The sequence below is a fragment of the Dama dama genome, chromosome 19, assembly GCF_033118175.1.
Source record: "Dama dama isolate Ldn47 chromosome 19, ASM3311817v1, whole genome shotgun sequence".
NCBI classification, from domain to species: domain Eukaryota; kingdom Metazoa; phylum Chordata; class Mammalia; order Artiodactyla; family Cervidae; genus Dama; species Dama dama.
In genome coordinates this window covers 84,377,867-84,405,798 of record NC_083699.1, presented here as the reverse complement: position 1 = coordinate 84,405,798, position 27,932 = coordinate 84,377,867, and the positions used below count along the sequence as shown (strand labels likewise).

The 27,932-nt window shown below is 38.4% G+C and overlaps 1 protein-coding gene across 5 annotated transcripts in view; it reads right to left on the bottom strand.

The window, feature by feature from the left end:
• The window catches only part of PPP2R3A (protein phosphatase 2 regulatory subunit B''alpha), a 220,264-nt gene that overhangs the window by 97,268 nt on the left and 95,064 nt on the right, over window positions 1-27,932 (bottom strand). For all 5 annotated transcript variants that reach the window (XM_061167648.1, XM_061167647.1, XM_061167649.1 and 2 more), the window contains one exon: window positions 22,030-22,132. In XM_061167648.1, the coding sequence (XP_061023631.1) occupies window positions 22,030-22,132 (103 nt within the window). The remainder of the gene's footprint in view (window positions 1-22,029; window positions 22,133-27,932) is intronic.

Below are 27,932 nucleotides of genomic sequence, written 5' to 3'. Positions count from 1 at the left end.
TTTTCAGTGGGTTTTGTCATACATTGATATGAATCAGCCATAGATTTACACGTATTCCCCATCCCGATCCCCCCTCCCACCTCCCTCTCCACCCGATTCCTCTGGGTCTTCCCAGTGCACCAGGCTCGAGCACTTGTCTCATGCATCCCACCTGGGCTGGTGATCTGTTTCACCATAGATAATATACATGCTGTTCTTTCGAAACATCCCACCCTCACCTTCTCCCACAGAGTTCAACAGTCTGTTCTGTACTTCTGTGTCTCTTTTTCTGTTTTGCATATAGGGTTATCGTTACCATTTTCTATATTCCATATATATGTGTTAGTATGCTGTAATGTTCTTTATCTTTCTGGCTTACTTCACTCTGTATAATGGGCTCCAGTTTCATCCATCTCATTAGAACTGGTTCAAATGAATTCTTTTTAATGGCTGAGTAATATTCCATGGTGTATATGTACCACAGCTTCCTTATCCATTCATCTGCTGATGGGCATCTAGGTTGCTTCCATGTCCTGGCTATTATAAACAGTGCTGCGATGAACATTGGGGTGCACGTGTCTCTTTCAGATCTGGTTTCCTCAGTGTGTATGCCCAGGAGTGGGATTGCTGGGTCATATGGCAGTTCTATTTCCAGTTTTTTAAGGAATCTCCACACTGTTTTCCATAGTGGCTGTACTAGTTTGCATTCCCACCAACAGTGTAAGAGGGTTCCCTTTTCTCCACACCTTCTCCAGCATTTATTGCTTGTAGACTTTTGGATAGCAGCCATCCTGACTGGCTTGTAATGGTACCACATTGTGGTTTTGATTTTCATTTCTCTAATAATGAGTGATGTTGCTTCTTGACCTGCATAGAGGCTTCTCAGGAGGCAGGTAAGGTGGTCTCGTATTCCCATCTCTTTAAGAATTTTCCACTATTTGTTGTCCACACCGTCAAAGGTTTTAGTGTAGTCAGTGTAGCAGAAGTAGATGTTTTTCTGAAATTCTCTAGCTTTTTCTATGACCCAACGGATGTTGGCAGTTTGATCTCTGGTTCCTCTGCCTTTTCTAAATCCAGCTTGTTTTAAATCCTGGAAGATCTCATTTCACATACTACTGAAGCCTAGTTTGGAGGATTTTGAGCATTATTACCTTGCTAGAATGTGAAATGAGTTTTTTCTAATTAGGTTTTTAAAACATTTTCAATGAGTCTAGAGAATCTAATGGAGATAATTACTGTTAATTTAATAACCAGAGACAACAGTAATGCTACCACAGAAATAATCTATTAACTGGCTAGTCATGAATGGACAGACATCAGTTACATCTCTTTTCTTTGTTTCCTCCGAGCAGTTAGCTATTCATACTTACCAGTACAGTCTAAAACCAATGAAGCTTATTTACATTTTTATTTGGAAATAATTTTAGTCTTAAAGAAAATTACGAAAATATCACAGAGAGATTCCCTATATTCTCCCAGTTTCTCATAGTGGTAACAACTGACCTACCTCTTGAGAAACCTGTATGCAGGTCAGGAAGCAACAGTTAGAACTGGACATGGAACAACAGGCTGGTTCCAAGTAGGAAAAGGAGTACATCAAGGCTGTATATTGTCACCCTGTTTATTTAACTTATATGCAGAGTACATCATGCGAAATGGTGGGCTAGAAGAAGCAAAAGCTGGAATCAAGGTTGCTGGGAAAAATATCAATAACCTCAGATATGCAGATGACACCACCCTTATGGCAGAAAGTGAAGAAGAACTAAAGAGCCTCTTGATGAAAGTGAAAAAGGAGAGTGAAAAAGTTGGCTTAAAGCTCAACATTCAGAAAACTAAGATCATGCCATCCAGTCCCATCACTTCATGGCAAATAGATGGGGAAACAGTGGAAACAATGGCTGAGTTTACTTTTCTGGGCTCCAAAATCACTGCAGATGGTGACTGAACCCATGAAATTAAAAGACGCTTACTCCTTGGAAGGGAAGTTATGACCAACCTAGATAGCATATTAAAAAGCAGAGACATTACTTTGCCAAGAAAAGTCTGTCTAGTCAAGGCTATGGTTTTTCCAGTGGTCATGTATAGATGTGAGACTTGGACTATAAAGAAAGCTGAGCACAGAAGAATTGATGGTTTTGAACTGTGGTGTTGGAGAAGACTCTTGAGAGTCCTTTGGACTGCAAGGAGATCCAACCAGTCCATCCTAAAGGAGATCAGTCCTGGGTGTTCATTGGAAGGACTGATGTTGAAGCTGAAACCCCAATACTTTGGCCACCTGATGCAAAGAGATGACTCATTTGAAAAGGCCCTGAGGCTGGGAAAGATTGAGGGCAGGAGAAGAAGGGGACGACAGAGGATGACATGGTTGGATGGCATCACTGACTTGACAGACATGGGTTTGGGTGGACTCTGGCAGTTGTTGATGGACAGGGAGGCCTGGCATGCTGTGGTTCATGGGGTCACAAAGAGTTGGACATGACTGAGCAACTGAACTGAACTGAACAAACTATAGTACAATTATCAAAACTAAGAAATGAACATTGATGTAATACTGGGTTGGTGCAAAAGTAATTGTGGTTTCACTCTGTTGAACTTTGTTGTTTGATACCAGAATACATTTTCAAATAAAAGTGGTTATATATCATTTTAATGCACATTTCTTGCTTTATGATTAATGGCTTATTACTTGTTTATTTTATATTTATTTTAGACTCCAGAAATGATGTTAGACAAGCAAATTTCAGTGATTTTTTATTCTAGTTCAAAATGGGTTGTAAAGCAGAGGAGACAACTACCAATGTCAACAACACATCTGGTCCAGGAACTGCTAACGAACATACAGTGCAGTGACAGTTCAGGAAGTTTTGCAAAGGAGATGAGCCTTGAAGATGAAGAGCATTGTAGTCAGCCATCAGAAATTGATAATGACCAACTGAGAGCAATCATCGAAGCTGATCCTCTTAGAATTACATGGGAAGTTGCTGAAGAATTCAACATTGATCTTTCTACGGTCATTCGGCATTTGAAGCAAATTGGAAGGGTGAAAAAGTTTGATAAATGGCTGCCTCATGAGCTGTTGTTTTGAAGTGTTGTCTTCTCCTATTCTATACAACAACAATGAAACATTTCTTGATCAAATTGTGATGTGTGATGAAAGGTGGACTTTATACAACAACTGGTGATAACCAGCTCAGTGGTTGGACCAAGAAGCAGCTACAAAGCACTTCCCAAAACCAAACTTGCACCAAAGGGAAAAAAAAAAAGGCATGGTCACCGTCTGGTGGTCTGCTGCCCATATGATCCATTATAGCCTTCTGAACCCCAGGAAACCACTACATCTGAGAAGTATCTTCAGCAAATCGATGAGACGCACCAAAAACTGCAATGTCTGCAGCTAGTATTGGTCAACAAAAAGGACCCAATTCTTCTCCATGACAATGCTTGTTCACACGTTGAAGAACCAACGCTTCAAAAGTTTAACGAATTGGGCTACAAAGTTTTGCCTCATTTGCCCTAGTCACCTGACCTCTTGCCAACTAACTACCACTTCTTCAAGCATCTTGACAACCTTTTGCAGGGAAAATGTTTCCACAACCAGCTGGAGGCAGAAAATACTTTCCAAGAGTTCACTGAATCCTGAAGCACAGATTTTTTTTTTCCCTGAAGCACAGATTTTTATGCTACAGGAATAAACAAACATTTTTTGATGGCAAAAATGTGTTGATTGTAATGATTCCTATTTTGATTGATAAAGATGTGTTTGAGCCTGGTTATAATGACTTAAAATTTACAGTCCAAAACCACAGTTACTTTTGTACCAACCTAATACTAAACTACAGATCTTATTCAAAATTAACCAGCTTTCCCCCTAATGTCGTCTTTTTTCTGTTTCAGGATCCTAACTGCATTTACTTCTTGTGTCTCATTGCTATCCCAATCCATGGCAGTTCTTCAGTCTTTCCTTATGTTTCATGATTCTGACACTTTAATGAGTTCTGGTCAGTTACTCTGTAGAATGTCTCTCAATGTGGCATGTCTGGTATTTTCTTATGATTAAAGTTACATACTTTTAGTGAGTTTACCACAGAAGTGATGTGTCCTTTTCAGTCATATAAGGAGTATGTGGCATTGACAGGTCTTACAACTTGTATTAATTTTTTAATACACTTGGTTAAGGTGGTATCTGTTGGGTCTGCCAACATAAATTTATTACGTTCCTTTAATAGTTGATAAACATCATGCAGGAGATACTTAGAGACTCTGTCAATATCCTGTTTCTCTGCAAATTTTTGCCCACAAATGTTAGCAGCCATTGATAGAAATTGACTGTGGCATTTTTATAGTGCTGTTTACCAAATTTATATAGTGGTGTTTACTTTGCTTTTCCCCTCATCCCCTCCACATTTGTTAACTGAAATTTTTCTATAAGGAAGAGCTGTCCTTTCCCGTGTATTTATTTATAATGTTCAATTTATGTCAGTATAGACTTAGGGGTTTTATTTCATTCTATGGGTTATAATCCAATACTATCATTGTGTTGGACTGTATCAGTCTATCAATAGCATCATAAAACACTAACATTATTCTGCTGCTCAAGCTGAACTAGCTTTGGTCTCTGGAAGCTGTTAGGTTGGCTCCTTTGTCCTCTTGACATACCCCGTCCTTTTGTGAATGCTTCCATATTTTCTGGTATCACAAAATAGTGCAGGCTCATTTTATGTTTTCTATGCTCCCACCTGAGAATCAACCTTTTCTCCAAGTAGCTCTGATTCCTTTTAGTGGAGAATGGTATTCGGAACCAAATCTGGGGGCTAGGAGTGCTCGTTACTACTAGGGTATCATTGCTACCGAATCCTCTTAGTAGACACAGCTAGGAATACATGTATGTATATCCGTTCATACATACACATATACTTGTATTTTTCTATATCTGTATGTATTAAAAACTATGTAATCATACAGATAACTAATTTTAATTCAATACTGCAAGGCTCCCCCTTTCCTTTGTAACTTTTAACAGAACTGCCAACCCTTACCCCAATGAGAAAGTAATTTACTAACTAGACTACAGTATTTGTGTACAGTATCTTTGATCTTTAGTTTTAGAGTATCCAGTGAAAGCATCATTTTCCAAGGTTATTTAGCTCTTTCCTTATCTTCCTTTATCTTCTTTAATGTAGTTGTGTTACCCATTTGTAATACAGTTCATTTGTTATTGTTTATATTCTATTTTGGGCTTCTTTTCTTTTTTTTGGACTTCTTTTCTACAGGTTTAGTTGATTTTAGTTCATTGTTTATTTCTTGGAGAGAGAGTACGCAAAACATTACTATGGTTCTAAGAGTCCAATCTAATGTAGAACTAACATCTTAATAATACCAAATCTTCCTATCCATAAAGAATATAATTTCTCCATTTATATAAATCTTAATTTCTCTCAGCAATGTTTTACTGTTTTCATTACACAGGTCTTGTACATCTACTGTCAGATTTACCTCTAAGTATTTAATATTTTGGTGAAGAATTATAAATGGTATTTAAAAGATTTTATTTTCAATTATTTGTTGCTAGTATATAGAAAGCTGAGTTTCATATATTGATCATGTATCTGTAACCTTGCTAAACTCACTTATTAAATACAGCTTTAGCAGCATCCTGTAAATTTTGATATGCTGTATTTTCATTCATTTCAAAATACTTCCTAATTTTCCTTTTGATTTCTTCTTCTCTGACCCATAGGTTGTTTAAAAGTTGTTATTTATCAAACATTTAGGAATTTTTCACAGATCTGTTATTATTTCTAATTTAATTCCATTATGGTCAGAGAACATATTTAGTGAACTGAATATTTAAAATTTGTTGAGATTTATTCTATAGTCAGAATATAGTCTATCTTGGGAAATAGTCTGTGTATGTGTTAAAGGTATGTATATTCTATATGACAAGAGTATGCTTGAACCCATACCTTCTTACTCAGATTTCTAATGCCCTTCTTGCTTTTCAATATAAAGTAGAAAAGATAACATGTAGGGAAAGACAATAAAATGTATTAAGATTTCACAGGAAAAAATTAAAAGAAGGTATATTCTGCTGTGGTTCAGTGAAGTGTAATTGGTTGATAGTCTTGTTTAAGTATTCTATATATCCTTACTGATTTTATCTCTACTTGTTTTATTCATTATTAAGAGCAGCACATGGAAATCTACAACTATAATTGTGGATTTATCCTTGCAGTTCTATTGGATTTTGCTGCACACATTCTGAAGTTCTGTTATTAGGTGTATAAACATTTAGAATTGTTATATCCTCTTGATAAATTGACCCCTTTACCATTCCCCAGCAATAATATTTTCTCTAAAAATTACTTTGACATTAATATAATGACCCAGCCTTTTCTTTTCTTTTTGTGGCAAAGAAAACATAAGATTCATTCTCCCAACAATTTCCAAGTGTAGAGTACAATACTGTCAATCACTTGCACAATCACTTACAGTACAATATTGTCAATCACTTGCACAATACTGTCAATCACTTGGGCTTCTATTGTTTTCACCTTGAAACAATTACATCCAGATATTTTGTGGTGCAAATACTGTAGTTAACAGACTACAATACTGTCAATCACTTGCTCAATCTGGGATATCCCCAGATTCTCCCCACTTCCCATCCAACTCAATCCTGCATGACTGAAATTCTACACTCATCACACAATGAACTCTTACTTCATCCTCCCTCCAGCCCCTGGCAACCACTATTCTTCTATTTGTATGCATTTGACCACTTTAGATTCCTCGTAAGTGGAGTCATGCAGCATACATCTTTTTGTGACTGGCTGATTTCCCTTAGCATAACATTCTCAAGATTAATCTATTGCTTCATGTGACGGAATTCCCCTTTTTTAAAAAGGTAAACAATATTCTTTTGTATATATGTACCACATATTCTTAATCCATTCATCCATTGATGGATATTTACATCATTTCTACCTCTTGGCTAGAGTGAATAATGCTGATATCAACACTGATGTACAAATCTCTTTGAGATTCTGTTTTCAGTTCTTTTGGATGTATACCCAGGAGTAGTACTGATGATCATATGGAACTTCTGTTTATTTTCCATAGTGGCTATACCATTTGACATTCTTACCAGTATTCCAGTTTCTCCACATCCTTCAGTTCAGTTCAGTTCAGTCACTCAGTTGTGTCTGACTCTTTGCCACCCCATGAATCACAGCACGCCAGGCCTTCCTGTCCACCACCAACTCCTGGAGTTTATTCAAACTCAGGTCCATCGAGTTGGTGATGCTATCCAGCCATCTCATCCTCTGTCGTCCCCTTCTCCTCCTGCCCCCAATCCCTCCCAGCATCAGGGTCTTTTCCAATGAGTCAACTCTTCGCGTGAGCTGGCCAAATTATTGGAGTTTCAGCTTCAGCGTCAGTCCTTCCAATGAACACCCAGGACTGACGTCCTTTGGGATGGACTGGTTGGATCTTCTTGCAGTCCAAAGGACTCTCAAGAGTCTTCTCCAACACCACAGTTCAAAACCATCAATTCTTTGGTGCTCAGCTTTCTTCACAGTCCAACTCTCACATCCATCCATGACCACTGGAAAAACGATAGCCTTGACTACTAGATGGACCTTTGTTGGCAAAGTAATGTCTCTGATTTTTAATATGCTATCTAGGTTGGTCATAACTTTCCTTCCAAGGAGTAAGCGTCTTTTAATTTCATGGCTGTAATCCTTACAAACACTTAAAAAAACAAACAAACAGTAGCCATCTTAATGGGTGTGAGGTGGTATCTCATTGTGGTTTTAATTTGTGTTCCCCTGCTTGCTTAATGATGTTGAACATCTTTTCATATGCTTATTTGACATTTTATCTTCTTTGGAGAAATGTTTATCCAAGTCCTTTGCTCGTTTCAAATTCAGGCTACTTGTTTACTTGTTTGTTGTTACTGAGTCACAGGAGTTCTTTATATAATCTGGATAGTAGCCTATCCAGATATGTTTGCAAACACATATCAGATATGTTTGCAAATATGTCTTCCATTCTGTAGGTTGCCTTTCACTGTGCTGTTTCTTTGCTGTGACAGTTTAAAATCTGATATAATCCCATTTTGTCTTTTGCTTTTTTTTACCTGTGCTTTTGGTGTCATATCCATAAAAATCATTGTCAAAACTAGTATCATAAAGTTTCTCCCTATGTTTTCTTCTAAGAGGTATATAGTTTGAGGTCTTATGTTTAGGTCTTTAATCCATTTTAATTTTTGTACATGCTATGAGATATGGTCTAACTTCTTTCCTTTGCACATGAATATTCAGTTTTCCTAACACCATTTGTTGGAGATTATCTTTTCCCCACTGTTACTCTTGACAACAACACTGAAGATCATTTGACCATATAAGCAAGAATTTATTTCTGGGTTCTCTATTCTGTTCCATTGGTCTACATGTCTGTGTTTATGCCAGTACCATCCTGTTTTGACTGCTGTGTCTTTGTAATATGTTTTGAAGTCATAAAGTGTGAGACTTCCAGCTTTATTCTCCTTTTACAGGATTGTTTTGGCTATTCCAAGTCCTTTGAACTTCCATATGAATTTTAGAACTGTTTTTTCCACTTCTGTAAAAATACCACTAGTATTTTAAAACAACTTTATTGAGGTATAATTAATATACAAAAACTGTACATATATACAATTATCTGAGTCTGGATGAATGCATATACCTTAGGAAACCACTACTGCAATCAAGGTAGCAGATATAGCCATCATCTCCAGCACTTTGCTTGTGCATCTCCAGCACTTTCCTTGTGATCCTCCTTTTTTTGCTTGTTTTTTGATAATACTTAACATGAAATCTACCTTCTAACAAAAATTTAAGTGCACAATACAGTATTGTTAATGACAGGAGGCACTATGTTGTACAACAGATCTCTAGAACTTAACTTGTCTTGCATAACTGAAACTTTATACTCATTGAACAACATTTCCATGATTCCACTTATATAGGGTATCTAAAATAGTCAAACTCATAGAAACAGAGAACAGAAATGGTACCGGCCAGGGAATGGCAGAATGGAACCACTGGGATTTTGATAGGGGTTACACTGATCTATACATTGCTCTGGACAGTATGGGCATTTAAAAACAGTAAGTCTTTCAATCCATGAACATGGAAAGCCTCCCATTTATTTACAAGAGTTTTCTTTTAACAGGCAAAAAATTAAACAGAAGTTTTTTAGGCAGCTAGGGAGATGGTCAAAGTTTTTTCTGAGTCTTTTGGGCTTCAATCGTTTTCAGCTTGAAATAATTACATCCAGATATTGGGGGGGGGGGCAAATTTTGCTCCCTTTCATGGACTTCAGTGAAGAAGTCAAAACATGAATGGGTTACCTCACAAAAATAATTCCCTGACTTTGGAAGTGGGTGTCAAGGCACATGAACTCTGGGACCTGCAGGAGAGCTGAGGGCTACTACAGTGAGGGAATTCCTGGGGACCTCATCCTTACTCCCCAGCAAATAAAGCCTGGGACACTTGGTTATTAACAATGTAAGAAATTAATATTTTGATGAAACTTGCTTTATGGGTCTCTCTGGTCCCCTGTCTTCATGGCCCTTTTTGACTGAGTTCAGAGCCCTTGAAGTGCCTTCAAAATCCTCTACTCCCTACACACTGGGAAATCTCTACTGGGGTCTGCTTTCTTCTTGGAGATCCATGAGGAGAGAGGTCTGGGTATATAGGTGAGATCCTCCAAACAGTGTGTACATGGAAAAGAGGTGTCAAAGGGCTCAGCTCTGGGAGTTCCAACATTCAGAAATCAGAAGAATGTGGAGGGACTTTTCTGCTTTTGCCAAATTATTTTTCTTGAGTTCTGAGCCATGACATTTCTGGCTAAAGGGTGGGAACAATATGGCTATAAATGAATGTATGAGTCAATTTCTGGGCAACTTCACCATCATTGGATACTAACATTCAACTTTTGGGGGCTTCCTTTTAGAATGTGTTAATTGTTATCTTCAGACTACTTTCATTTACATTTCTTTGATTTCTAGTGAGGATTAACATTTTCCTGTCTGGGGCTTCCCTGGTGGCTAGTGGTAAAGAATCCGCCTGCAATACAGGAGACAACTACAATGCAGGAGACACAAGTTCAATTCCTGGGTCGGGAAGATCCCCTGGAGAAGGAAACGGCAACCCACTCCATCATTCTTGCCTGGGAAATCCCATCGACAGAGGAGCCTGGCAGGCTACAGATCATGGGGTTGCAAAAGAGTCAGGTAAGACTAAGCAACTAAACAACTCTTTGTTTATTATCTATATTTCCCTTATGGGGATGGTTCTGTCTTTTATCTCTTTATCTTTTAGAATATAGACATTTATTTTACAAATTTGTATCAGCTATTTTTTTCATTTAATTTTTTGTTGAAGTATAGTTATCTACAGTGTTATGTTAGTTTCAGAATTTTTGCAGATTATATTCCATTATAGGTTATTACCAGAAAATGGCCACCATTCCCTGTGCCATATAGTATATCCTTGTTACTTATTTTATATATATATAATATGCACTTTTTCATATTCTTTTACATTGTAGGTTATTACAAGATATTGAATACAGTTCCCTGTACTATATAGTAGATACCAGTTGTGTATCTATTTTATATATAGTATGTATATTTATTAATCCAAAGCTCCTTATTTATCCTACCCTCTGCCTTGGTTCCCCTTCAGTAACCATATATTTGTTTTCTATGTCTGTGAGTCTGTTTTGTAAATAAGTTCATTTGTATCATTTTTTAACATACTACATACAAGTGATAGCATATGATATCTATCTTTGTCTGACATACTTCGTTTAGTATGATAATATCTAGGTCTATCTATATCGATGCAAATGACATTCTTTTATTCCATTATATACATCTTCTTTATCCATTCCTCTGTCAACGGACCTTTAGGTTGCTTCCATGTATTGGCTACTGTAAATAGTCCTGCTATGAACACTGGGTGCATATATCTTTTCAAGTTAAGAGTTTTTGTCTTTTGCAAATATGTGCCCAACAGTGGGACTGCTGGCAGCTCTATTTTTAGTTTTCTGAGTAACCTTTATACTGTGTTCCACACTGGCTGTACCAATCTACATTCCCATCACAGTGTAGGAGGGTTTCCTTTTCTCCACACGTTCTCCAGCATTTGTTATCTGTAGACTTTTTAACAGCCATTCTGACTGGTGTGAGTCAGAATGTTTTGATTTGCCTTTCTTTATACCTCATTATAGTTTTGATTTGCATTCCTTCCAAGAGCCTTCTTTTGATTAGTGTTAGTATTATATATATATATATATATATATATATATATATATATATTTTCCTCTCCTTTCACTTTTAACCTGTTTGTGTCTTTATGTTTCTTTCAGGGCCTTGGTTTTTTGTCTAATCTTTGGGTCTTGGTTTTTTTGTCTAATATTATTTTAGGTCTTGGTATTTCTGTCTAACATTTGCCTTTGAGGGATATGCACACCACTTATAGGTGACTATTGATATGGTTAGGTTTAACTCTCTTATCCCATCCAGCCTTTGTTCCTTTTTTTCCTTCCACTTCTGCCTCCATTTGGGTTAACTGAGTGTGCTTTATAATTCTTTTATTTCCTTTTTTGGCTTATTAGCTATAACTATAGCTATAGCTCTGTTATTTCAGAGGTATGTCAGAGGTTACAACATATATCTTTAACTTAGTATAATCTACTTGCAAGAAATGTTAAACAACTTCATGGATTATATGTGAACCATAACAATATACTTTCATTTCTCTTCTCCTAATCTTTATGCTATTGTTGTTAAATTGTACTTAAACACGTTAGAAATAACATAATGCAGTGTTGATAGCTTCATTTAAAGAGTTAATTTTCTTCTAAAGAGATGTGAATAATAAAAAATCACATATATGTAGTTACTACTTCTGGAGCTCATTCCTTTGTGTAGATTTGTATTTCCATCTGCTATTATTTCCCTCCTTGCATAAATGACTTTTTAAAAAAACAAACAAATGAAACACATCTCTTGTAATGCACTTCTGCTGGTGATGAATTCTTTGAGCTTTTTTATGTCCAAAACCAAAAATCTTTAGTTCACCTTCATTTTCAAAAGATATTTTCATTGGGTATAGTATTCAAGGTTGACTGTTCTTTTCTCTCAGTACTTTAGAGATGTTGCTCCTCTGTCTTCTGGCTTGGACTTTTCCAACATGAAATCCACTGTCATCTTTATCTTTGTTTCACTGTATGAAATGTGACTATTTTCTCTGGCTACTTTTCAAACTTTGTATTATTGATTTTGAGCTACTTTATTGTGATGTGCCATAGCTCAGTTGGTAAAGAATCTGCCTGCAATGCAGGAGATCCCAGTTCAATTCCTGGGTCGGGAAGATTGGCTGGAGAACGGATAGGCTACCCACTCCAGTATTCTTGGGCTTCCCTTGTGGCTCAGCTCGTAAAGAATCTCCTGCAATGGCGGGAGGCCTGGGTTTGATCCCTGGGTTGGGAAGATCACCTGGAGAAGGGAAAGGCTACCCACATCAGTATTCTGGCCTGGAGAATTCCATGGACTACAGTCCATGGGGTCGCAAAGAGTTGGACATGACTGAGTGACTTTTACTTTCACTGGTATAATTCTGTGTTTCTTGAGCTTTGGGCTTATTGAGCATCTTAGGTTTGTGGGTTTATAGTTTTTATCAGGTACAGAAAATTCTGGGCCATTATCTCTTCAAATAATTTTTGGTCCCCCTGCAATGTAATTTCAGCACTAACCATCCAGAGTTAGTGCAGATTTCACAGGTTAAGGACACAGTCCTAAACAAGACTCCTCTTACTTCTGACACCAGCTCTGGGGTTCCCAGGCCACCCACACTTCTGACTAACTGGTTATAAATTTGGGGGTTTCCATTATCCTCTGAGGTTCAACAACTTTCCCAAATGACAGAACTGGGTAAACACTATACACAGAACCGAGGAAAGTACTATATTATGATCTCTATTCTATTATAAAAGAATACAAATCAGGACAAGCCAAGTAAGAGATGCACAGGGCAAGGTCTGCGAAGCTTCTGTGGAGCTCTGTGGAGCTCTGTGTCCCTAAGACAAGTCACCCTTTCAGCACACCACTGAGTATCATTAACCAGGGGAGCTCAATTGTGCTTCAGTGTCCAGAGTTTTTAACTGGGTTTCATTATGTAGACATGATTAACTGAATCACTGGCCACATGATTGGATTCAATCTCCATGCTTCCTCCCTTTTTTGGAGATCAGGCTGATAATCTGATCTCACGTTAACACCTGGCTGAAAGCCTCAACCTCTATTCATGTGGTTGCCCTTCTAGCATGGCAGGCTCTCATCCTAGAACTATACTGGGGCTCATGATGAGTCGCCTCATTAGTATAAATGCAGGCATGGTCCCAGGAGCCCACCATGAAGAACACAGACACTTATCATTCAGGAAATTCCAAGGCTTTAGAAGCTCTGTCCCAGGAACCTTGGGCTAAGACCTGACAAATTCTTTATTTTACAACATCCTCTCTTCTGTTTATGTTAGGTCACTTGAAGCCAGGTCCCACAGCTCCCTGATGCTCTTTTCATTTTCCTTTAATTCTTTTTTATGTCTCTGTGTCTCATTTCGGGTAGTTTATATTCTATGTCTTCAAGTTCACTATTCATTTCATTTGCAATGTTTAATCTGCTGTCAACCCATTCTGGTATATCTTTCACCCCAGACACCTTAATTTTCATCTCTATAAGTTCATTTTGGGTCTTTAAAAAAGTGTTCAGTTTTGATATTTATTTTAATATACTTATCTGCTAATTTTAAAATCTATGTCAGTTTAGAGTCAGTTTCAATTGATTGGTTTTTCTCCTAATCATCAATTGTATTCTTCTGTTTCCTGGCATGCCTGATGACGCCAGTCATTATGAATTTTGTCTTTTTGAGTGTTGGATATTTTTATATTCTTATTCTCAACTTCTGAATAGAACATATTTTATATTCTGGGATGCTGTTAAGTCACTTTGAAAAACCTTTCATCCTTCTAGATTGTGCTTTCCTGATCTGTTAGACAGGACCCAGCGCTGTCTATTCTGGGGCTAATTATTCTCCCCCCACTACTGAGGCAGGTGGCTCAGAGGATAAAGTGTCTGCCCACAATGTGGGAGACCTGGGTTTGATTCCTGAGTCAGGAAGATGCCCTGGAGAAGGAAATGGCAACCCACTCTGGTACTCTTGCTTGGATAATCCCATGGATGGAGAAGCCTGGTAGGCTACGGTCCATGAGGTCGTAAAGAGACAGACACGACTGAGCGACTTCACTTTCATTACTGGGGCAAGAGGGATCTGCCAATACAGGAGACACAGGTACGATCCCTGGGTTGGGAAGATCTCCTGGAGAAGGAAATGGCAACCCACTCTAGTATTCTTGCCTGGGAAGTCCCATGAACAGAGGAACCTGGTGGGCTACAGTCCATGGGGTTGCAAAATAGTCAGACTCAACTTAGTGACTAAATAACAACTGAGGCAAGACTCCTATGACTACTCAAAGTGCTGTGTCTATGAAGTTTTCCAGCCTGGGTGGTGGGGTCAGATACTATTGTTGTCTCTGTGTGACCCACAGGTATTGTCTCAGTTTTGGCTGCAGACAGTCAGAAATGACTGAGAAACTTTCACTTCACTTCTTCACCTTTGGTTACTATCCTCATATATATCTGCTGGATACTCATGGAGAAGTTCTGAAGATCTCTGGAGTTTCTCTCTGTGCACTTCTTTCCTCTTTGGTGCTCTGCCTTGAGAATTCTAGCTACTTTTTCTTCTAGATTTTCAACTCTCCTAAACTCAGGGAGTTTGCTGAACTCCGCTTAGGGTACCCATCAATACACTGTGGCTTCGAAACTCTCTCAAGGAAGTTATAAGGCTAACCTTGTTTGTTTTCTGTTTCTCAGGAATCACTCTTATCTTTTGTTGCCAGATGTCTGGCATGTTGAAAACCACTGTTTTGTATTTCTTGCCTGATGTTTTTTGTTGTTTCAAGTGGCAAGGCATATCCAGTCCCAGTTCCTCCATTTTGGTAATAAACAGAAGATCTGTTGATTTTGTATGTTAATTTTATTTCCTACTATTTTACTGAATTCTTTTATTGTTTGAGTTTTATCACTGATTCTCTTGAATTTCCAGGTTTACTGTCAAGCCATCTATGAATAGATACTTCTTCAACTATTCTTTTTTTTTTTTTTTAATTTTGTATTGAAGTAGGGCTTCAGCTCAGTTGGTAAAGAATCTGCCTGCAATGTAGGAGACCTGGGATCGATCCTTGGGTTGGGAAGATCCCCTGGAGAAGGGAAAGGCTATCCACTCCAGTATTCTAGCCTGGAGAATTCCATGGACTGTATAGTCTATGGGGTTGCAAAGAGCCGGACACAACTAAGCAACTTTCACTTACTATAGCCAATTAACAATGTCTTCAACCATTTTTATGCCTCTAATTGTTTTCTCTTGTATAATTACTCTAGTACAATGTTGAACAGTACTGGAGACAGTGGCATCCCTGCCCTGTTTCTGATCTTAAGAGAAAGGCCTTTAATATTTCCTTATCAAATAACACACTGGCTTTAGCATTAGGTATATACATTGTAACAAAGTTAAGGAACTATCTCAAATACCTACTTTCTAGAGCAGTTTTTTTTCGGCTGTGCCATATGGCATGTGGGATCTTATCAACAGTTCCCCAACCAGGTATTGAACCTGTGACCTCTGCAGTGGAAGCATGGAGCCTTAACTATTGGACTGCCAGGGAAGTCCCTTGAGCATTTCTATGAATGGTAGTTAAAATTTTGTCCAAAGTTATTTCAGCATCTGTTCAGACAATCATGATTTTTCTCTTAGATACAATATGTGATATTAATAAAGATCTTAATTTTGAACCAATTTTGACTTCCTGGAATAAATCCCACCAAGTTATGTGCATCTGCTTGGTAATATTTTGTTACTTTTTATCATTAATCATGAATTAGGTTCATTTGCAGTTTTCTTTTTTGTACTGTCTTTACTTGGTTTATGTATCAGTTTAATAGTTATTTCATAGAAAGAGCTATGGAGTTTTTCTTCCTTTTCAATTCTCTGGAATAATTTACTGAGCATTAGAACTCTCTGCTATAAAACCCTCAAAGAGCAGAGAGTCCTAATGCCTAATGTTCCTCCATGTCATTTCTTATTTTGTGTATTAGTGCTCTCTCCTTTTTCTTGATGAAATTAGCTAATTGTTGGTCTATTTTGTTAATGTATTCCCCATAGCAAGATTTCAATTTACTAAAAATGCTACTGTTTTTTAAATTCTCTGTCTCTTTAGGTTTTGATCATTATTGGAGGTGAGTGATGGGTATATGGAGGTTCATAGATCACTCTGAATTTGTAGATGCTCAAAATTCTCCATAATAAAAATTTAAAAATTATATATACATATGGTATAAAATCAAGCAGTATATAAAAATTTATGATGGAAAGCACCATTCTACCAACCTACCCTATCCATGGACCTTTCACCCTATTTCTTTTGAATCACTTATGTTTTTATTTCTTTTGCTGCTTACCTCTATAATTAAACATAAATTTAAAACAAACATAAATTATTTAAGTATAATGAAATACTATGTTACAATTACTTTTCTTTATAGCTTTATCAACTTTAGACAATATTTATGATTCTCCGCTAGAGAAGATGAGGATTTAGCTCATTTATACTGGCCCACTTTACTCCCCTTTACCCAGTATTTGTGGTTATGATTTTTAGTTTTTGTATTGGTTATCTCTGTAAATGAGAAATAATCTACTTATACGTTTAATTTTCACCCCGTTTCATCTTAGTGCCTTAAGTTCTATTTACAGGATGATGACAATAGCACTTCTACCTTTGTTTTCTCTTTTTCTCCTTCACATTTTGGCAGTATTTTGACTTACATTGTTCAGGTTGCTTAAATACTGTTCTGCAACTATAATAAAATTTTCTTCAGTTTATTCATAAGATGACTTTAGGTGTTATACATTAAAATATTTTACAACATTTTGACTCTAAATACTGTTGAATGTCAGTTAAGCAGCATACCAGGAATGCACATCATTTCTTACTGGTCCAATATCATGTCCCTTGGGCATTCAAAGGAGAATATTCCAGGCACTGAAGTTAAATGAACTTTGTTTTTTTCTTTTTTTAAGGTGAGGCATCCTAAAGGAAATCAGTCCTGAATATTTATTGGAAGGACCGATGCTGAAGCTCAAACTCCAATACTTTGGCTACCTGATGTGAAAAGCTGACTCATTCATTGGAAAAGACCCTGATGCTGGAAAAGACTGAAGGCGGGAGGAGAAGGGGACAACAGAGGATGAGATGGTTGGATGGCATCACCGACTGAACGGACATGAGTTTGAATAAACTCTGGGAGTTGGTGATGGACAGGGAGGCCTGGCATGCTGTAGTCCATGGGGTTGCAAAGAGTCAGACACAACTGAGCGACTGAACTGAACTGCAGGTGAGGCTTTATTGGGGTCCCTTGAACTTCCTTTTCTTACTTTCCATCAGTTGTTTATAATCCTGTCATAGTTTACATCATGTTTATACATGACTTCAGAGTTTTTTTCATTTTTTTAAGAGTTTCTAATTGCCTTTCTTCAGCTTGTTGACACATAATGCTGCATTTTCATCATACTCTCCGGTTCCCCTGTTCTTAAATATAAAACTATTGCATGGATTCACTCCTCCCCTCCTAGCTCCTTCCCAGAGAAATCCCCTATCTTCTCTATTCTACAGTGGCTGCTCTTTAGTTGCCAACCTGGGACTTTATTTCACTGATTCTCTGAAGTGAATCCATTGTTTCCTGGATCTCATGCATTTCTTCTTCTTGGTTTATTTAATTTGCTATAGTATATATTCAAGTAACTCTCCAAGAAAACAGGAGATAAACTTTCTGAGTGTGTAAATGTCTTTATTCTAAACTCATATCTGATCTACAGCTTGGCAGGATATAGAAATCTGAGTTCAAATTCATTTCCCCAGAGTTGCCAATGAGAATGTAATACCACCCCAATTCTTATTCCTATTAGGGTGACCTGGTTTTTCTCTCTGGAGGATTTCAGTGGCTTTCTAAAATTTCAAGAGGACTTGTTTATGTATGTCTTTTTTAAATTCATTGTGTTTGGCACTCCGAGTCTCCTTTCAACCAAAAGACTTATATTCTGAATATTCTGGTTCTGTGGGCAGTGACTGGAGGGAACATGAGAGCTGGGTTGGAGGGTCATATTCTGTTTTTGATCACGTGATGGCCACACAGGCATGATGTGTTTCCCCAAGAGAGTAAACAGGAATCTGAAGGAGTTTCCCACTGGGTTTCTGCTCTTTGGACACATCCTATCTTTCCAATTCTCTCCATCTTGTATTATTTATTTGATGATTCTGTATTACTTCTTTGATGATTTCCTTCTTTTCATTTTCCCCCTTCTTTCTCCCCTAGTTAGTGAGATGCTGAAATTCTTGAATTGGTCCTTTATGTCATCACTTCTGACTCTCTCTCTCTCTCTCTAACATGTGTGCATTTGCGTGCCCCAGAGACATCCTTAACTTTATTGCTAGGCCTTACGCTGAAATTTAAATTTTGGCACTCCCACTTTAAAATTTGCATAGCTCTTTCTTGTGTCAGTTCTATTCTTGTCTTATATAATCTCTCTGAATATAGTAATTATTTTTTTAAAAAAGACTTTTTAAGAACAGTTTTAGCCTTACAGAAAAGTTGAGAAGATAGTTTCAAGTTCCCATATATCTGCACCCAGGTCTCTAATTATTAACATCTTACATTAGCATTTGTTATAATTAATAACCCAATATTGATGCATTGCTATTACTATTATTCAAGGCTATACTTAATTCACATTTCCTTCAGTCAGTTCAGTTCAGTCGCTCAGTCCTGTCCGACTCTTTGCGATCCCATGAATCGCAGCATGCCAGGCCTCCCTGTCCATCACCAACTCCCGGAGTTTATTCAAACTCAGGTCCATCGAGTCGGTGATGCCATCCAGCCATCTCATCCTCTGTCGTCCCCTTCTCCTCCTGCCCCCAATCCCTCCCAGTATCAGGGTCTTTTCCAACGAGTCAACTCTTCGCATCAGGTGGCCAAAGTATTGGAGTTTCAGCTTCAGTTCTTCCAACGAACACCCAGGACTGATCTCCTTTAGAATGGACTGGTTGGATCTCCTTGCAGTCCAAGGGACTCTCAAGAGTCTTCTCCAACACCACAGTTCAAAAGCATCAATTTTTCGGTGCTCAGCTTTCTTCACAGTCCAACTCTCACATCCATACATGACCACTAGAAAAACCATAGCCTTGACCAGATGGACCTTTGTTGGCAAAGTAATGTCTCTGCTTTTTAATATGCTATCTAGGTTGGTCATTAACTTTCCTTCCAAGGAGTAAGTGTCTTTTAATTTCATGGCTGCAGTCACCATCTGCAGTGATTTTGGAGCCCAAAAAACGAAGTCTGACACTGTTTCCCCATCTATTTCCCACGAGGTGATGGGATCCGATGCCATGATCTTAGTTTTCTGAATGTTGAGCTTTAAGCCAACTTTTTCACTCTCCTCTTTCACTTTCATTAGTTGCTACCTAATGTCTTTTCTTCTGTTCTAGCATCTCATATCACATTTAATTGTTCCTCCTTAAGCTCCTTTTGGCTCAGACAGTTTTTCAGACTTCCCTTGTTTCTGAAGACCTTGATAATTTTGACAAGTACTGGCCAGACACTATCTAGGATGTTCCTCTACTGAAATTTGTCTTAACATGCTCCAAATGCAGTCTGGCTGCACTTTATATTTGGGAACCAGGTAAGCAGTCAAATGGTCAACTGCTCTGTACCCCAGCCTTCAGTGATTCCCCATTGCTAATACTTCACATCAGCTCTGTCAACTCTGAGTTCATAGCCTCCTTGGGAGATCCTAATGAGTAGAGTGGAATAGAGTAGCTCACTTCTCCACTGCAGCCCATACATGGCCCCTTGCTCTGGGCTGTGGTCTCCTTTGTTTGCTTCCACTTTCTATCTTCAAGAAATACTAGATCTCCTGTACACTGATTTTTTTCCTCCTCTCTTCCTCTCTGACATTCCACTCACTTTCATTGGTTTATTCCTTTTAACATATCAATATTTATCTTCAGAGGAGTTTGGAAAAGAATGAGAGGGGTAGCAGTCTGTCCTCTTTTATGAGCAGACTCCACATATCCACTTTTTATATAAAAATAAAACTTCTTATATTTAAGGGAAGGAAGTAAAAATGTCCACTAATTTTGTTGTTTGTTCATAATTCTCTTGGCATAACTTAGTTTATATTCCTGTCAAAGCTTTTACTAAAGCTTCTGATAAAACTCAGTCAGGGTAGTCCCCACAGGAAAAAGAAATCTCCCATATGAATCCTTGATGAAGCAACTAAGTGAAGAGTTGTGGGTCAGGGAACAAACAAGGGAATGGAAGGTGCCAGGGATGAGCAACAGAAAGATACTGTTACAATCCCTAGGGCCAAGGGACCAGGGAGGAACAGACCAACAGGAGCCCAGTAAGCACCTCAAAAGCTGAATTATAGAGAAACATACAGTTACTATGCTGAAGCAAACAGCTGGGAAGACATGCTAACTTCTTTCTTCTCTGCCTTCCCACCTCCTGGCAGTATGAGCCACTGGCCAGACCAACCTGAAGCTAGTCAGCAAACAGAGTAAAAAAGATGCAGTTTATAGGAGACAGAGTAGGGCGGGGAATGGATGGAGTGGGTGAGGGTGGGGGGTGGCTGAAGAATTTACAGAAAACATAAATAGGAAAGCATAAAATTTGGTTTCATACATGATGGTCTAGATTAAATGTGAAAAACTTAACAATCTTCATTCCCATGAATATTTTTTAAAGGGGAACAAAAATATATCGTAGAAGAGTTTAATAATCAAAGCTATCATGCAGATTAAAATAAGCTCAAAACTCCTGCACATAAAATAAATTACATCCAAACTTCATTTTCTGAACATGCAAACTGTTCCAACAATTAGAATCTGTCATACAGCATTAGAAGTTAGGATAGTGGTTCCCCTATGGTGGCAGGGACTGGGAGGGAGCATGAAGAGTGTGGGGGTGCTGGTAATGTTTGGTTTCTTCATCTGGGTGCTAGTTATACAGAAGTGCTCACATTGTGAAAATTAATTGATGCATCATGATTAGTGTGTTTTTATGTGTGTGTATGTTGCAATTCAAAAATCTAAAAGAAAAAAAAAGATGGTAGCCACAAATACAACTTAAAAAAATCTAAAGTATGTCCATGTATCTTTCTGCCCTTTTTTAGGCATCCTCACTAACAGTCAACAAGGATTTACTAGAAAAACTCAAAAAATGATGCACATTCAACAGAAATGAAAGGCAGATCTCAGCTTCAAGGAATTTGTGAACTACTTAGGAAAATGTAATATTTAAATATGGAATACATGAACAAGCAATGTATCAAGCTATGAAGAATGCTGTAATAAAAACAGATTCGATATTGGCATGCAACTGATTCTCATCAGAAGGCCTGGATATAAATATTCCCCCACTGGGCTCTTTCTGTTGGAGATCTCTTTCTCTTTAACCTTAATGAAGGTCAACTTGATTAGCCAGGCCAAATGCCTGATTTCAGGAGGTGCTTCTGTGATTGCTGTGGGTGGGCAAAGGGGGAGCCTAAGTAAGGCCTCTCTCTTCTGCTTCAGTGGGAGTAGCCCTGTTTCATCTGGGCTATAATATATATACTATTATCTGTTTTATACTATCTGTTTATACTATTATCTGTATCAACTTTTACTTAACAAAAGGATTTTGCTGCTAAAATAAGCTTGGAAACCACTTGTCTAGAAATCTAATCTCTAAATTTGTATATCTCAATTGACATATCTTACAGTTGAAAAAATTTTAAAAGCCTCTGAAACTCTAAAAATAAACCCATTTTAAAAGGAAATGAAAATTACCTGAAGTAAAGGAATAAAATCATCTTGTTCTAGAGAGCTGCAGCTGGGCTTTGCAAGAAGACAGATAAACTTAGAGGCGTCGTCATGATGGTTACTCAGCAACCTAGAAAAGAAATGACTGCTTAGGAAGACTGGCTACTGTGAACAGTGACCACAACATCAATAGTTGGGAATTTCAGCCTGGTCTGAAGGCCATTTAGGTCAAGAATCAAGTGCTCTCTTTTCAATGATTAAAAAAAAAAAAGGAAAAATTTCCATGCTGCTGATGTTGTCCAAGGGCATTCTTAATAAAAGCTCAACAAGATGGTATATTATTTTTGTAGAATGCTTCTGAGACCACCAGGTCAACTGAACTAATGCAGGTAAAAATACACCTTAAGAATGTCCATTCAGATTAGCTCAGGGTATCTGGAACCAGAACTCCAGAGCTGCCCACAAGAAGGGAACGTATCTGATGGACCAACATGTACATGTAAGACATGAATTTCTGTTTGTCCAGGTTTGCAGACATTCAGGACCAATCTGAGTGGGCTTTTGAAATGAGACTCTGAAGGACCAGGATTAAGAAAAAAAATGAAGGCCCTATTAAATCTTAAAGCTCTAAGAATTCCTCATATCCAGCTAATTGCTGGACATTTCCATTTGGATGCTATACTCACATAGCAAAGTCAAAATAGTGAAAACCAAATTTAGAATCTTCTTCTCAAAGTCAGTTCTTTTCATGGATGTCTATTTTTGTTAATGGTGGTACCACTCCAAGTTATTTGGGCTTGAAAATTTGAAGTCATTTCAAACTTATTTCTCTTCCTTATTCTCCACATCCAATTAGTCTCCAAACTTTTTTGCTTTTCTTCCTTAATCATTTATTGAATGCTAATTGTGTGCCAGATACTGTGTCTGGCCTTGTGTATATTTGGAATACAAAGAAAATAAGACATGGTTTTGTGCCCTGTAAGGAGCTTACAGTCTAGTGAGAGAGATACACCAATAAGATCATACTCCTGGATAATCTTATTAGAGAAATAATGAATTCAGGGTGTCATGGAAGGACACAGGATGGCCAGTGAGATTCCCTGAAGAGTTGTGAAATGGAAAAGGGGCTGCTGTGGGTCAAGAGGGCTGCATGTACAAACGCCTGGTATGAGAGTGCACAAATTATCTGGGCAACTGCAAGCACTGGAGGTAGGAAGGGAAGGGGACATGAGCATTGGGATCAGATCCTGGAGGCCCTTTCACATTCAGGTCCAGGTCAAGTCCAGGTCAAGAAGCCTGGACTTCCGCCTACTCACAGAAAAATTTTAACTTGGACAGGGACATGATCAGATGTATTTTTCATAAATACCAGGCAGAAGTTTGTCTAAGGGCTTGAGCAAGAATACTGGCAGCGTGAGACGAAGAGAAAGGGGCAAACACAGTTGAAAATGAAAGGGCGTGGTAGCTGATTGGTGTGGAGGGGTAGAAGTGGGCAAAGTCCATGATGACTTCCAGGTTTCCAGCCTGGACCACTAGGTGCTTGGAATATAGGATGGGAACACATTTTAAACAACCATGTCTTCCTTCCTGTTTCCAGTTGACCATTAAGTCCAGGGTCTTTTTATTTCATGCTGAGACTTTCAGAAGGGAAGAAGGTCAAAACAGGCTTCAGTGTCCATCCAACCTCACATCACAGATAATTCATCATTCTAAAACATTCTTCGATTATATCATTCCCTTTTCCAAAAATGTTCAACAGTTTTCTACCACTTATATGAGGAAATCTAGATATCTAAGCCTGGCATTTAAGGCCCTCTTTAACTAGGCTAGAGCCAGTATGCCTATCTCACTACTTTGCTAAACTGAAACATCCACTCTGGGCAGCTGGCCTGACCCACTCTGCTCTGAGTGTGCCGTGGGCATTCTTGTCTCAGCGCCATTTCTCATGCTGTTTATCTCTCCTAGAAAACCACCTCTCCCAACTTTGCTTTCTGAATACTGGTTATTCTTTAAAGTCCAGGTAATAACTCACCTCTTTCAAAAAGCCTTCTCTGATAACTAAATCCCTTACTGATCTTTGTACTATATTTAGTTTATGTGTATTACATATGCCATTGTACCATGAATTTCCTTTTATTTCTCTGGCACCTAAAGGGCAGGCAAAGTTACAGCTCTTTTTTTTTTTCCTTTAGCACTAGAAACAGTGCCTTTCATACAGAAGATTCTTAAAAATGTTTGTGATCTGACCAACAGATATCCACTTAACTGATTCCATTTGTAATTATTAAAGTCATACTGCTGCTGCTGCTAAGTTGCTTCAGTCGCGTTCGACTCTGTGCGACCCCATAGACGGCAGCCCACCAGGCTTCCCCATCCCTGGGATTCTCCAGGCAAGAACACTGGAGTGGGTTGCCATTTCCTTCTCCAATGCATGAAAGTGAAAAGTGAAAGTGAAGTCGCTCAGTCGTGTCTGACTCCTAGCGACCCCACGGACTGCAGCCTACCAGGCTCCTCCGTCCATGGGATTTTCCAGGCAAGAGTACTGGAGCGGGTTGCCATTGCCTTCTCCGATTAAAGTCATTGAACACTCTTTATTTTCCTTATCATTCTTCAGCATGCTTAAGGCTCCCAAAGTTAAATAAATACACGTTTCAGAAACAGACCAGTGAAACAGGTGCTGATGGGACCCATCTCTTACGATTTGAAAACGAGTGGGAGGATCACAACCAAAAAGGTCTTTGGAAAATAGTGTTTTCATGAAGAAAGGATAGCAGCACTATGTACAAACTGCACAGATATACCAGATGAGAGAGATTCTGAGAGGGTAAAGTTAAGTCAGGTATGGCCTTTTGGTATTAGAAGCATGCAACAGAAAGAAGAGATGAATTATGATGTTCAACCAGTGCTAGAGGCTGGTGAACTTCACACAGCAGGAGAAAAAGAGATAATAAAAGTCACGAAAACTGGAGAAAGAAGGTAAACATAGCTACTCTAAACTATCTTCCAGAACTCTTAAGATGAAATGTTGTTTTGTTAATGAACAAATGATACCTTGACATGAAAAGGTAAGAGCAAGTAAAGCATATAAAAGTTGGAGCAATATTACCAACTCTGAGAGGAGTTTTGTCACAAAGTTGGTAATCTAGGAATTCAAAAAGAAATGCTGTGGAGCAACCTCTTTCCCTTAAAAATGTCTTGACTGGAGCAGAAACAGTTGTCAAAGAATAGAGAGGAAATGGGCAGCAGAATAGGGAAGGGAGGGGGATCAAAGGCAGGGGAACAAAAGTCTGGTGAGGAGTTCATGCTCGAAACACTCAGAAGAGGGCTCAGAAACCTCCACCCCATGAGCACTGGGACAGGAGGAAAATTATTTACTGTTATGCTGTGACTTTTGTATTTGACTTTCCCCACAAGATTATATAGAGCCTATTACTGGGGTAAGTCAGCATGAATATGTATATACCAATATGTTTTACTTCTGTTTTTTTTTGTACTTGTAAGTCTTAAGATGCTAAAGTTGGACCCAGGTCACTAAGCAAAGGGTACAATTTATAAAAAATTATAAACACTTGTCTTCTTCAAGGTAAGTGTGGTAATTCAAACCATCATGCTTAGTTGCTTCAGTTCAGCTCAGTTCAGTCGCTCAGTCCTGTCCGACTCTTTGCAACCCCATGAATTGCAGCATGCCAGGCTTCCCTGTCCATCACCAACTCCCGGAGTTTACCCAAACTCATGTTCATTGAGTCGGTGATGCCATCCAGCCATCTCATCCTCTGGCATCCCCTTCTCCTCCTGCCCCCAATCCGTCCCAGCATCAGGGTCTTTTCTAATGAGTCAACTCTTCGCATGAGGTGGTACTGGAGTTTCAGCTTCATCAGTCCTTCCAATGAACACCCAGGACTGATCTCCTTTAGGATGGACTGGCTGGATCTCCTTGCAGTCCAAAGGACTCTCAAGAGTCTTCTCCAACACCACAGTTCAAAAGCATCAATTTTTCGGTGCTCAGCTTTCTTCACAGTCCAACTCTCACATCCATATATGACTACTGGAAAAACCATAGCCTTGACCAGATGGACCTTTGTTGGCAAAGTAATGTCTCTGCTTTTTAATATGCTATCTAGGTTGGTCATAACTTTCCTTCCAAGGAGTAAGCGTCTTTTAATTTCATGGCTGCAGTCACCATCTGCAGTGATTTTGGAGCCCAAAAAATGAAGTCTGACACTGTTTCCACTGTTTCCCCATCTATTTGCCATGAAGTGTTGGGACCAGATGCCATGATCTTAGTTTTCTGAGTGTTGAGCTTTAAGCCAACTTTTTCACTTTCCTCTTTCACTTTCATCATAGCCATACGTGGTGCTCCTTTAAAGCACGCTGGTTTTTAAAAGGCATTTTGATGACTGTGGCTTTGTAGTAGAGTCTGAAGTCAGGCAGGTTGATTCCTCCAGTTCCATTCTTCTTTCTCAAGATTACTTTGGCTATTCGAGGTTTTTTGTATTTCCATACAAATTGTGAAATTCTTTGGTCTAGTTCTGTGAAAAATACCACTGGTAGCTTGATAGGGATTGCATTGAATCTATAGACTGCTTTGGGTAGAATAGCCATTTTGACAATATTGATTCTTCCAATCCATGAACACGGTATGTTTCTCCATCTGTTTGTGTCCTCTTTGATTTCTTTCATCAGTGTTTTATAGTTTTCTATGTATAGGTCTTTTGTTTCTTTAGGTAGATATACTCCTAAGTATTTTATTCTTTTTGTTGCAATGGTGAATGGTATTGTTTCCTTAATTTCTCTTTCTGTTTTTTCATTGTTAGTATATAGGAATGCAAGGGATTTCTGTGTGTCAATTTTATATCCTGCAACTTTACTATATTCATTGATTAGCTCTAGTAATTTTCTGGTGGCACAAAGACAGAAATATAGATCAATGGAACAGAATAGAAAGCCCAGAGATAAATCCACGAACCTATGGACACCTTATCTTTGACAAAGGAGGCAAGGATATACAATGGAAAAAAGACAACCTCTTTAACAAGTGGTGCTGGGAAAACTGGTCAACCACTTGTAAAAGAATGAAACTAGAACACTTTCTAACACCATACACAAAAATAAACTCAAAATGGATTAAAGATCTACATGTAAGACCAGAAACTATAAAACTCCTAGAGGAGAACATAGGCAAAACACTCTCCGACATGAATCACAGCAGGATCCTCTATGACCCACCTCCCAGAATATTGGAAATAAAAGCAAAACTAAACAAATGGGACCTAATGAAACTTAAAAGCTTTTGCACTACAAAGGAAACTATAAGTAAGGTGAAAAGACAGCCCTCAGATTGGGAGAAAATAATAGCAAATGAAGAAACAGACAAAGGATTAATCTCAAAAATATACAAGCAACTCCTGAAGCTCAATTCCAGAAAAATAAATGACCCAATCCAAAAATGGGCCAAAGAACTAAACAGACATTTCTCCAAAGAAGACATACAGATGGCTAACAAACACATGAAAAGATGCTCAACATCACTCATTATCAGAGAAATGCAAATCAAAACCACAATGAGGTACCATTACACACCAGTCAGGATGGCTGCTATCCAAAAGTCTACAAGCAATAAATGCTGGAGAGGGTGTGGAGAAAAGGGAACCCTCTTACACTGTTGGTGGGAATGCAAACTAGTACAGCCGCTATGGAAAACAGTGTGGAGATTTCTTAAAAAACTGGAAATAGAACTGCCATATGACCCAGCAATCCCACTTCTGGGCATACACACTGAGGAAACCAGATCTGAAAGAGACACGTGCATCCCAATGTTCATTGCAGCATTGTTCATAATAGCCAGGACATGGAAGCAACCTAGATGCCCATCAGCAGATGAATGGATAAGGAAGCTGTGGTACATATACACCATGGAATATTACTCAGCC